The sequence below is a fragment of the Zeugodacus cucurbitae genome, chromosome 6 (genome assembly GCF_028554725.1).
Source record: "Zeugodacus cucurbitae isolate PBARC_wt_2022May chromosome 6, idZeuCucr1.2, whole genome shotgun sequence".
NCBI lineage: Eukaryota > Metazoa > Arthropoda > Insecta > Diptera > Tephritidae > Zeugodacus > Zeugodacus cucurbitae.
The window spans coordinates 61376950-61389943 of record NC_071671.1 but is presented as its reverse complement, the minus strand read 5'-3'; the positions used below and the strand labels follow the sequence as shown (position 1 = coordinate 61389943).

General features: G+C 34.3%; 4 protein-coding genes across 4 annotated transcripts; 3 read left to right on the top strand and 1 right to left on the bottom strand.

Moving 5' to 3' along the window:
- Positions 1 to 102: 102 nt before the first annotated feature.
- LOC105209228 (kelch domain-containing protein 10 homolog) lies at positions 103 to 3974 on the top strand. Its single transcript, XM_054233680.1, has 3 exons — positions 103 to 1587; positions 1796 to 2347; positions 2415 to 3974. The coding sequence occupies exons 1-3, from the start codon at positions 814 to 816 to the stop codon at positions 2763 to 2765; spliced, it is 1677 nt and encodes a 558-aa protein (XP_054089655.1). The 5' UTR covers positions 103 to 813; the 3' UTR covers positions 2766 to 3974.
- Positions 3975 to 5025: 1051 nt separating this feature from the next.
- LOC105209230 (ragulator complex protein LAMTOR2 homolog) lies at positions 5026 to 5766 on the top strand. The gene is made up of 3 exons (XM_011179530.3): positions 5026 to 5217; positions 5294 to 5480; positions 5538 to 5766. Exons 1-3 carry the CDS (start codon positions 5150 to 5152, stop codon positions 5658 to 5660), a joined length of 378 nt encoding a protein of 125 aa, XP_011177832.1. The 5' UTR covers positions 5026 to 5149; the 3' UTR covers positions 5661 to 5766.
- LOC105209232 (pre-mRNA-processing factor 19) lies at positions 5755 to 10332 on the bottom strand. The gene is made up of 4 exons (XM_011179532.3): positions 10163 to 10332; positions 8999 to 10017; positions 8591 to 8931; positions 5755 to 6188 (listed from the first exon to the last, which is right to left on the bottom strand). The coding sequence occupies exons 1-4, from the start codon at positions 10179 to 10181 to the stop codon at positions 6044 to 6046; spliced, it is 1524 nt and encodes a 507-aa protein (XP_011177834.1). The 5' UTR covers positions 10182 to 10332; the 3' UTR covers positions 5755 to 6043.
- Positions 6353 to 8568, top strand: LOC105209231 (uncharacterized). The gene is made up of 10 exons (XM_011179531.3): positions 6353 to 6500; positions 6572 to 6648; positions 6759 to 6868; positions 6948 to 7080; positions 7143 to 7334; positions 7390 to 7593; positions 7644 to 7742; positions 7819 to 7949; positions 8006 to 8249; positions 8313 to 8568. Exons 1-10 carry the CDS (start codon positions 6461 to 6463, stop codon positions 8532 to 8534), a joined length of 1452 nt encoding a protein of 483 aa, XP_011177833.2. The 5' UTR covers positions 6353 to 6460; the 3' UTR covers positions 8535 to 8568.
- Positions 10333 to 12994: the final 2662 nt, after the last annotated feature.

Here is a 12994-nt window from a genome sequence, read left to right as displayed (position 1 = left end):
AAATATTCCAATTTATTGACGATTACTATAATAACTTATGCGTCACCCTGTGTTTCATTACTGCATTATTTACGATTGTGGCCTAGCAAGGTATTTGCTATTGTTCGAAAGCGTAGCAATTTCTCATTTGGTGTGAAGATTTTGAAAGCGTGTGACGTGTAAATACATTTTTAATAAAAACCAAGTGAAGCCAACTATATGTAAAAGTTAAAATCCGAAATTATGAGTATTTGATAAAATATTATATAAAGGGATCAAAAGTATAATGCAAAGGAATAAACAAAGTGCTGATATCAAACTACGTAATCAAAATGATAGGCAGTGTATACAAAATATGGTTTGAAATTCATTTGACAGCTGTTGCGAATGATTGTATGGGGAGCAGTGGACGCTAATTGTCAGCTGATTTGGGGGCGAGCAATGTTGTTGCACTCTTGCATAAATCCCAAAAAAATATTGAACATTGAAGTAAACGTGTAAAAATTAGCATATATTTAAGAAAAAATCAAGTGTCTATCAAGGTCAATACAAACAATTACAAATTTCCGACGAATAAACAGTGTATTTTTGTCAAATTAAATAGAATCCTTTAATAGAAATTGTGTTGGGATAGCAACATTGTGTCGACCTTCACCACCAGCTGTGCGCGGCAACAAACCCAAATCTATTTGTTAAAAATTCAATGTGGTTTTACCATCCATTGTTCAAGTGCACTTCTAAACTATATTATTGTAATTGTGATGGAAAATCGGTGTATGTGAAATTTAAGTAATAAAAAAAAATATATAAAAAAAATTAAACTTCGGAACTGTAATGAGAATAAGAAGATTTGCTGCGCTAGCTTTGTTAAATTTATTGAATAATTTGCTACACGCCTGGAATTTGATAGCTGTCCTTGAAAGGAATTTTCTTTCTATTTTACGAAATATACCTTTACCCAGACTATTTTCCTTTGCAATGGACGGCGAAGATGGCGAACAACGTGATCCTATGGAACACGTACCAGGAGAACCTATGGATGAAGAACCAGTGATGGGTTTGGGATATGATGATGACGACGAAGACGACGAGGATGTTGATGAAGAGAATGACGATGATGATGTGTCGGATATGTCTAGCGAAACTGATTCCGATTATTTCGTTGAAATGGATAGTGATGACGCATCTGATAATTATATACCCGGTTATGGTGGTGACTCTTCCACCAATTCGGAAAGTGAAAGTGACGTTGGCAGCAGTAGAATATCTAATCACAGATTTCGCGTGCCTAATAAACCCATATATGTTTTTAAACCACTGCGTTTAATGAAATGTAATTACAAAAAGCATTGTGCACCCAGAGACTATCCCTTCGCACGTAGTGGTCATCGTGTAGTAGCTTCCGAATCGCATCTTTATACATTAGGTGGATACAATCCTAGCAATAGTAATACCGCCATACACGGCACTGGCATGCTTTTTCAAGAATTATGGCGTTTTAACTTAGCAACTAAACGTTGGGTGCTATTACACAATCCTTCAACAAATCGAAATATGCCAGGAGAGTTGGCATCGAATGCGCTTATCATTAGTAATAATTTATTGATTGTAAGTAAATTTTAGACAATGTTAAGAACTTAATTTATCTTACTGATATCGCGTACATATGTACATTTGCACATGTTTGAAGTACATACATATGTACACACTTACGCACTCATAATTATTTGCATACATACAAACCACCAGCAAACGTTTTATTTTATTATTTATAATATTATTTGTTAAATATTTATATAATATTATTTAATTTTAGTCTTACGGTGGCACTGGTTATCCCTTCGGTGAATCTTGCTCAAATGACTGCTATATTTATCAAACACAAGTTGACAAACCCAGTGTGATGCGTATTGAGGCTACAGGTGATGCGCCCACGCCACAATATGGTCCGGGCATAGTCTTGCACGAGCATTATTTATACACAATCGGCGGAACGACTGGTTATGATTATTCGTGTGATGTGCACCGACTAAACTTGCGCACACGTGTGTGGGAATGCGTTTATATTTGTCGACCATACATACGCGAAGATCCGGAGGGCCGCTACCGACATGAAGTGGTCTACGATGGTCAGTATATCTATGTGCTTGGTGGAGGCACGTCAAATTTGGTGTACGATTTGGAACGGATTCCTGCATTTAATTTGAAAACAAGTCGTTGGGAATATTTTGACACCATACCCGATAGATCGTTACAAGGAAGTCAAGCAGTCTCGCGAGGCTTTCCAAAACCAAGAAAGTGTTTTTCCTGCGTTCAGCATACAAAATCAAATGGTGATGTCGAAGCATTCATAACAGGTGGTTTACAGGTAAAAAATTATATAGATAAATTGGTAATATGTATTTGTGTGTTGACCGTTTCCATTTTAATTGCAGTCTGATCAAGTATATTTTTCTGATATATGGAAATTGAATTTTACAACTAAACAATGGACATTAATAGAAACAGCGGCGCTACCAAAACCATTATACTTCCATGCGGCAGCACATAGTCAAAACGGTTGTATGTACATTTTCGGCGGCATCGAATATGATATTAAGCGCATACGTCGGTGCAATGACCTCTACAAAATGTGGATGACCATACCAAAGTTAAGCGAAATTTGCTGGGAGGCTGTGCTGCACTATAAACCGAATCTCAAGTCAAACGGTCATACGCAGCTACTTAAAATGGGCATACCGCTACGCTATGCTCAGCGCTTGTGGTATTCTTCCAAAACCAAATGATTATTTAAACATTGAATGGCACTAATAAAACGCGACGTTTAATTAACAGTGATAATAACTATTATTCTTTTTTACACCATTGCAACAGTTGGTCATTGACGCATTAGTATTGAATATAAAAAAATATGCATTAGTTGTGGAGAAAGCAAAATCAAAGAAAATAATAAAATAATAATATTTATAAATGAAAATTAAATATGCACAGCATGATAATAAAAATTATCAATTGACCCAACTGTTCGTTAAAGAAAAGACATCGAAAATAAGTTTCTTTTGACTGTCAGCCATTTACCAAGCTTTGTTTTTCAATTAAGAATTTATTATAAAATTTAATAAAATACTGATGCTCTTTTTTGCCGCATATTGAGCTTGGCTAAAGATACAACAACTTGAGTGTATATGTTAACTTTCTTATTTCTCCGAAAACTAAGAAGCACGCCTACAAAGCTAGTCATAGAGCGGATATTAGTGCACGAAATGGAAAGTGTCATCATAACGATAACATTAATACTCACATCTGACTAGGGCCACAGCTTCATTTGCATATGTAAACACGCATCTACTCATACGTATGTATGTACATAAGTTGTATTTAAAATAAGAAATTGACACCAAATTTCTTAGTGGTCGAACAGAGTCTAATAACTCAGTGCTGATAAGGAATCTATATGTATATTTGTGTAAATATGCATTTAGATTTTCCACATAACAAATAAAGTAATTCAACATAATAAAATAAGTTAAATTGTATAATATCTCATATAATATTAACATATTCACATACATCATCAAAGGTTATGAGCAACGCTTCATTAATTATTGTTTTGAAAAATTTGTTTTCGTACTCAAAACTGCTCCAATATTTATGCAATTTTTATTGCAGCCAATAATAATTCGAGCCAACAAATCATTGCAAGTAATTACATAGTTATAATATTAATATCAATATTAAAGGATTTAAAAACAAGCTACACGAGACAGTTGCAATTGTACATATTATATGAAGGAATGCAATGAAACGTATATACAATATATTGTGCTATATAAATATATACGTATTTATTGCCAAGGCTATGCTAAAACATTAGACTTGGAGTTATAAAACATATTTAGCTAAAGTTATATTTAATTGTAAATATGTAATTGCAATAATAAAACACTTGAAGAACAGCGTTCATAGAAAATTAAACGTTTTTGCCTGTCAACAGCTGTAGAGGCGTTTTTATTTATAGCAGGAGGTGGATCTATTTGCGAGTTATATACAAATATGCGGCTATGTTTATATGTAAATAAATATACATATATGCATGCCCAAACGTATTCAACGTGGGAGAGGGTTTGTATCAAAATTTCATTTGTTATCCTATTAACAAATTCATATTACGCACTCCAGTGCCTGTTGCATCTTCACATGCATACATTTTTACATAATTAAATGATTAATAGAGAACCATTCTATTTTCTGAAACCACATTTTAAATGTTGGTTCGCTTATTATGAAGACGGTGGTTGAATTTAGGATGCGGCGCGTTTTTAAACTTCAATAATATTTGAACATATGTACATACATACAAAATTTGAAATAGTTTTGTATTTGTCGATTACTTAGGGTATCCGAATTAAAATTGACCATTCGCCGAGTTCAATGCTCTCCATTGGATGATCTTAAATATGGCTGGGTGTGAGTATGTGAGCCTGAATGCAGTAGATCAGCTGCAAAGATCTATTTTCCAAGCCAGTATTCAAAAACCAAATGCGTCATTTATGCGTGCAGCAGAACTGCGTATTTGTTTGCTTTTAAAAAGTCAGAGGGGTCGTCGCTATGCGCTTTATATGGAGCGGTAAATAAGCTCGCATAACCGAGCAGCTGATTTTTGGTGGTGGCACGCTGATGGATTGTTAAAGTTGCATTTGTTGTTGTTTGTTGTTGGCTTTTATTAGATCAATATGCGTCGTATAAAAATTTGTTTCTATGTATGTGTGTGTTTCCATATGCATTTAATAAACAAGCGCATAAGGTGAGTGACGTCACCAATTTAAACAAATAAAATGCAGCACACCAATATTCATACACATGTACTTGTAAACTCTACATATATATTTTTCAATTTTCTATGCAAATTGTTATAATGAATAGTTTGTCTTTATGCAGTGCAGAAGTAATTTATGGTATTTATTAATTTATAATAAAATTAATTTTAATATTAAATAAAAAATCCAATTGGAAATGCAACACTGTTTACGCTAAGTTCCAATGTGGATGGTATTGCTGTTATCGGCGGTTTTGTTTTTAGTTGTGATTTATGTACTTTATTATTTATTGCAGATATTTTCACAAGTTTTTATCAACATACGTAAAATTATAAGGACAAATATCGTAAAATATGTTAAAACCAAAAGCCCTCACGCAAGTGCTAGCACAAGCAAATACTGGTGGTGTGGAGAATACATTGTAAGTTGGTGCCAGCCTAATCTCCATTGTTTTGCAATCTGAGAATGATTAAATATATAACACTACAAATTCATAGATTACTTAGTCAAGAAGGCGCTTTGCTTGCCTACGCCGGTTATGGTGATAAGGATGCGCGTGTTACGGCAGCAATTGCTAGTAGTATTTGGGCAGCTTACGAAAAACATGGACGCAATGCATTCCGTGAGGATCGTCTAACATTTGTGTTATTGGACTGTGAATGTGGGCATGTGGCCATCACTCAGGTGAGTGCACATATTGTTTTTAGTAATTAAATTAATCAATTCTATAACTAATTTCAGGTCGCCAGCATATTGCTTTGTTTGTATGCAAAAGAAATGGTCGGTTTGGGTTTACTTAAGCAGAAGGCGATGGCATTGGCAAACTACCTGGAGGGACCATTAAAACAGATTGCAGCCACATAAAAGCAGTATCGTGTATCTATTACGTATGAGCGACTTGATCAAGCCAAAATAGTGAAATAACAATATATTAAGCCTTTAAATAAAAGTAAATTAGTAATGAAAAATCTTTGCAATGTTTATGTATTATTTGTATGTACGTAGATATAATTAGATGAAATGGAATTACACATTAATTACATACATTTTTGTAGCCGTTTAACATTACAAACGATAAAGTACAGTTTAAATTACACTTATGTATATGTTATCCATAAGCATAGCGCTTTATACGGATTCATTTAACTGAGTGGCTTTTACTATTGAAATTAAAAACTTTATATGGTAAATAATTGAAATTGTGTATCTCTTTTCTGACGGCACATAATTTTCAATAATTTTTTATTTTATTCAATGGCATAAAGTTTCAACGTACGATCCATGCTTGTTGAGGCCAGATATTGTGCATGCTTGCCGAAACGCACACCTGTGGCCAATGCTGTATGGTCATTGAAGACTTTCAAATCCTGCCATTGCTTGCACAGGTGAATCCTGTAAAGAAAAAACAAAATTAACTAACCACAAGTTTTCATAAAAGTTTAAATAATAAAATAAAAATATCAAATAGCAATTAAAAAATAATTTAGACTTAACCTCTAAATTTGTATTATTTTAAAAACCATGGAAACGTTTTTTAGTTATATTATTTTTTTTTACCATGAGTAAGAAATTATATTATATTTATCTGGTAACATGGCAACGTATTAAATAGCGGTTTTAGTGACAGAAAAAAATAAATTGCTGCACTCAAGAGCTTTGCAAAGATGAAAAAATTTAAAAAGAAAATTCATCGAAAATATGAAGGTAAATTATTTATATAATATAAAATTATGTAAAATGTAACTTTGAGTGAATTGATTAAAATATTTAAACAGATTTCTACGATGCGAATGATTTACGTGATCCAGACACTTTTCCAAACATCAATCTAACTATTAACGACTTTGATGCGGTAAGGAAAAAACTTAAAATCTTACTTTTGAAATTACACTTTCTTCTTCTGAAATTAATATTTTCAAGTGGGTATTTCAAATTAAACTTTAAAATATATTCTGCTTTTAGCGCGGCGGTGTGGTGAATCCTCGCGCACCCTGTCTCGTTACTACTATCGATCCAAGCTACGTGAAGGATGCACGCACACAACGTTTGGCGAGGAAATTTCGTATGAAAACGTATGTGTGTTTTGATTTATTAAAATCTAAATAAAATTGAACCAAATTTGATACCATATACTATATGTTTTCTATACAGCGATATATTATTATTACGTGAGATAACACGTAAAAAATTTATGATCTTCTCAACCCAGCAAATGTATTTGGATAAAGAACGTGAGAAGAAACAACAGGATGATGAATATCAAGGGCTGCTCGATTTTTTTGAAGTATGATAAAATAAACAAATATATTATTATGAAGTTATAGTTAATAAAAGTGTTAAATTTAGTACACAGAAAATTCATTACAAGCAGTCGAAGCGAACGCTTATAAGGATATGAGAGCTTCACTTGAGAAATGTCAGGAATTACAAAAATGCACATTAGCAGACGAGCTGAAAGCGGTGAAAGAGGATCATAGGCGCGCTTTAGTCGAAGCGCATGATGTTTATCAACGATTTTTATATCTACTTAAATTAATTGTACGATATCAGCTAACTGCCAGAAGTGTATAACTACAAGAGTTTAATTTTTTAGGGTTACTTCGATGAAATCGATGATGAAGCGGTTGGTGCTGAAGGCAGTCGATTAATATTACCTAAGAAAATAGCTGAACTGAAAGCACAAAACGAAAGTGAGACTGGCATGCAACAAATTGAAGTTGTTAGAAATTATATGGATGCGGTTGTGCGTCCATATTTGGCTAAAAGGAATCATTTGAAAGCGGATGTTTGGTTAAAGGTCAGTAAATATGATTAATATTTATAACTAAAATCATCATATATTTATAGGGATTTGAGCTGACCAGAAGTAAACTTACGAACTATTATAAACGCTACACAAATTTGGCGCTTTTGAATCACATTGTTGCGTTGGTATATGAGAAATTCGTAAGTGTGAAAATAATAAAAAAAAAAAATAATTAATTAAAACAGAGTGAGTTCATTCTTCGCAATTTTTTTGCAGCAAAAGACACAAGCACGTTGCAAAATTCCGCCAATGCTCAAAGATGCCAACTTCATGAAGAAACGTGTCGCAACATTGCGATTACAAGCGGAGCAGACTTTAGTGGAATATGAGAATAAACAAAGCAAAGAGTAAGCCCTTTAATTGCTTAAATATGAAACAAAAACATTGATTTACTTTTACGCAGCAAATTAACTTTAAAACTCAACGCAATTGTACCGGTAATACTGAAGAGTTTACAAAGATCTGCAATGCGAACTAACGAACCACAAAAGGCACATGGCAAGTTGAATGGCATAGAAAACACTGAAGCAGTTGAGAATCAAAGCGTTAAATCGTTTCAATCACGACCAGAATCGGCTTTAAGCTCATGTCGCGACGAACCAGATACTACGCTAGCTAAAATTGAGCTTATACAAGCGCACCTTTTGGTGAGTAGAATTTATGTGTTTTAACATTTCATTTTACTATATATATTTATAAATCACTTGCAGTGGCTACTAAACGAATTGGATGACATGCCACCCGAACTTTGTAAGGAAGTTGAGAAACGTGTGCGACGACGTTTCAAATTGTCGAAAGAGAAGTCACGCCGTGCATTGGTTGAGCAAACACGTTTGCAGAATTGGATGGCACATTTCAAGAAACACGAATTGCAACGTCAAATAGACACAGCTATTTGTGTGCGCCGCAAAGTGGTACACGAAAAAAATTAATAAAGTTCAAATTTTGCAATTATAAAAAAAAAAATGTGATTATTATTCCGCCTTACCTGACATCAGTGCCCGCTATAGCTAAATATGTACCACTCTGGTCAAAGCATAGGTCTTTAACTTCATAACCATCCTCCAATTGTATTGTTTTGAAATTTTTCAATTTACGCAAATCCCATAATTTCACACAGGCGTCATCAGCTGCAGTGGCCAAATAATAACCGTTTTCCGAGAAACTAATCGCCGATATGGGTCCTGTGTGTCCAGGGAAATTGGCGACATTACTTTGTTCTTTTAAATCCCAAATCTTCACTTGCGCATCATCGGTACCCGTGCCGAAAATCAAACCGTCAGGATGGAATTGTGCGGTGGTTAAACCCACCTCAGCAGTGTCGATTACCTATTTAAGTAGAGGAAAGTGAGAAAATATGTTTCAAACACCACGAATATATATGTAATATACTAACCTTTGTCAACAAACGTCCTGTACGTATATCAGAGAATGCCCAATGCTTGTCCGATGATGTTGAAAGAATATAATCGCCTGTAGGATGCAAAGATAAACCGGTAACAGGTCCATCGTGGCAACGCAGCAGCAGCTGCGTTTGTGAAGTGGGCACATGCCAAATGCGTATAGACATATCGGGTGAACCCGTAATAACTGTATCTTCATCCGGATGATAGATGACTTTGGTAATCTTTTTTGTATGTCCCTTAAGTATAGCTACAACTTGTTCGGTATCCTTATTGAATACCGTTGCATTTTTGTCATTACCGCCAGTCAAAATTTTACTATGATCAGCACTATTAATATCCAAAGCTAAAATGCCAGGTATCGAAGCTGAATGCAGCCCAGGATGTGAAGCAACTGTCATGAATGTTTTAATTTGTTCCTGTGTAACGAGCTCTTCGGGTACAGTGCGTCCACGCTTCTTGCGTTCCTGTGTCAAAACAGTAGCTTTGTCTTGCAACTTTTGTATAACTTCGGCACTCATGCCAGCTTGCTCAATGGGTTGTGTGGCATTACCTGCCGCTTCGGCAGCAATAGCTGGTTGTGGTATCGTTGTTGGCGCAGTTGAGGTGCCAATACCAGCTTGTGGTTTGAGTGTGGCCAAAGCTTCACGTGCAGCCGCCACTTCCTTATTTAAACGCGAAATAACACGACATGCAGCATCGTGCTGGTATAACGCATGTGAAAGTTCCTGTCGCGCCGTCTGCAATTGTTGGCGTTGTGTAAACGAATGCAACATGAGTGCATCCCATTCATCTTGCATGGTCTTCAATGTGGCTGGTATACTAGTAGCACTTGGCGGTTTCGGTTTCACTATTGGTGGTGTTTTTATATCAATCAACTCCTCAACTTTCATCTCTTTGCCGGTGATTGGGTCGCAACCATTCTCAAGTATGTACTTTTCAATAATTCGTCTTTCGAATATAGCACCAGAATGTGGCGAGATGACAGGCGTGTCTGGCACTTCATTTGTAACTGCGAATGCGAAAAATTAATTAAAAATTTAAAATTTCAATGTATGAAAACATAAATCTTGTTTGCGATTAAGTAGAGCGGCAGCATTAGCGCCTTCAAACATAACCTAAAAATGCTTGATGATTGAATTGATTTTTATACATACTTGCGCAGACCAAAGACATTGTTTAGTATATTTTGGTCGAAGTTAAGGTTTTATTAAAGCGGATTATTTCCAAAATTATTAAATTTCTTTAATAGTTAAACTATTTTTTTGCAAACGAAAAACAATACACTGCGTCTGAGCGGAATATCTAATTTATAAGTGTTGCCAGACGCTGAATATTGTATCGATGTTACCAGTTGTATAGTATTTTGCTCGAAATAACCTTAACCCTTCGTTAGTAGAGAGAGCACTTTTAATGCTAAAGTGTAATAAAAAAAAATTGATGAAATTAAAGTTTTTAATTTAAATTTATTTTAATTTAAGTTTCAATAATTTTAAAAGATTTTGGAATAAATACTGAATATGAGCAATAAAGGTACACATGAGAATTACCAATAGCGCATGATATTAGATATACTTTTAAGTTGGTTGGGGCGATGTTTTGTTTTACTTTATAATGAATAAAGAAAAAATAGAGTTTACGTTTCTTATTTTAGTGTAGAACGAAATGAGCGCATTGTTTTTTTTATAATTGGCATGCAGGTTTGACAGTTCGTTTTGTTTATGACGTTTAATCTCGATATTGGCGGGAAATGAAAAAGCCAGCTTGGTTGAAAGTGCGCTTAAAACGTAAATATTGCGGATTCTACATTTATTTTAAGGGGTTCAATCGTTCTAATCGTTTTTTTGTTTTGCTTATTAATTTCTACAACATTTCAAGAATATTGTCTTATACTTTCAAGTCGATCCGAATAATAGTTTCGGAGATACAGCATTTGGAAGGGGTGTGAAATGTTCCCGAAAACTACTAACCGATCTTGATGAAATTTTGCAAAGGTGTTCGAGAAACAATTTACTTGTGCTAGAACGAAGGATTTTTTACTTTTTTTGAATTACAACTATTTAAAAAACAAGTAAGGAAGGGCTAAGTTCGGGTGTCACCGAACATTTTATATTCTCGCAATTTATTTATTCAATTTTATTAATATAACAAAGAATTTATTATATATTCGGCATATATATGGTATAAAGTCCATTGAAAGTTTGAAAACCCTAAAATTAAGTATATAGGAGATAGGGGAAGTTATGACCCGATTTCACACATTTTTCGCACGGATACATATTATTAGAAAAAACATATTCCCTCTGAATTTCTTCTAAATATTAGAGAGACTTACCTATATTTTCGGCAAAAAATTTGTTAGAAGCACTGAGGTCCTAATATTCGATATATAGGGTCTTGAAAACTTATGGATCGATTTCGACGATTTTTAAAAGGGCGATGCCACTCTTTAAATGCAGTATATTTGCAAAGTTCTGTTCCGATATCTTCACTAGTCGACTTCACTCTACGACTTCAAAGTTCTGGTATGTGGGAAGTAGGCGTGCTTGTGATCCGATTTGGACCAAATATATCATTGGGAAATTAGGAGGATATTACAAACCGAATTTCATTGAAATTGGTCAAGTAGTTCCTGAGATATGGATTTTGACCCATAAGTGGGCGGAACCACGCCCATTTAAAATTTTGTATACCATTTTGAGTGCAGTTCTTCTGTACCATCTTTACAATGAAATTTAAGGTTTCAGGTGGTTTTCCTTACTGCATTAAAGCACTTTTAGTAGTTTTCAACATAACCTTTGTATGGGAGGTGGGCGTGGTTATGATTCGATTTCCTCCATTTTTTGGAATGTACGATGTAGTACCGAAAAGAAACGACTCTAGAAAGTTTCTTTGATATAGCTTTAGTATTTTACGAGATATGTACAAAAAACTTAGTAGGGGCGGAAGCCACGCCAACTTCGAAAAAAAATACATCAGAATATGTCCCTTCATAGTACGATCCTTTGTACCAAATTTTACTTTCATAGCCTTATTTATGGCTTAGTTATGGCACATTATGTGTTTTCGGTGGGCGTGGCAGTGGTCTGATTACGCCCATGAACGATTCGATATGAACCATACGAACTTAACCTTCTTATGGTGTCAAGAAATACGTCTTCCAAGTTTCATCAAGATATCTACATTTTTACTCAAGTTACAGCTCGCACGGACGGACGGACAGACAGACATTCGGGTTTGAACTTTACTCATCACCCCGATCATTTTGATATATGTATGTATATAACCCTATATTTAACCCGTTTAGTTTTAGGACTTAAAACCAACCGTTATGTGGAGACAAAACTATAATACTCTCTGTTGCTAACTTTTGTTGCGAGAGTATAAAAAAAATGTCAAGCAAATTTGGCCGAAATTTTTATTTTTTGGAAAAATGTCTGCCAAAATTCCAATTTTTACTTTTTTCTTCTTTTCTTCGTTCAAGCCCAAGTTATAGTTTTATCTAAAACACTTATTTCTGCCTTTTCATTTTACCTTTTTTCCGAGGGGTCACCGGAAATGACTTCACAAAGGAGGAGTTTTAATTTTTTTTTTGAAAATTTCAGAAATTCATCTTTAAATATGTATTTACAAGACAGAAAAACAATGAATTAAATAAATAATAATAATAAATAATATTGAAAATAGGCCTTTTGTTATGCGACAAAACCCATGTAGACCATAATACATGAGGGTCAAAGTGAGCTCTTCAAATTGAATAAGAACTTTATGTATCGCAAAATACAGGACGCCTTATATAATTATTAATATTTTGTTTTAAAAATTCTTTTTTCGAACTTCGAATTCAAATATTTCGGTTTTGCAAGCTAAATTCGAAAAGTGGAGAATACAATTTTTTCCCTTATGACTTAGACTCCCGTCAAAATTTGTTTAGTCCAATATTTGCTAAAGAGGATCAGTATCCTCCTCAGAAATTCATATCGAAACTT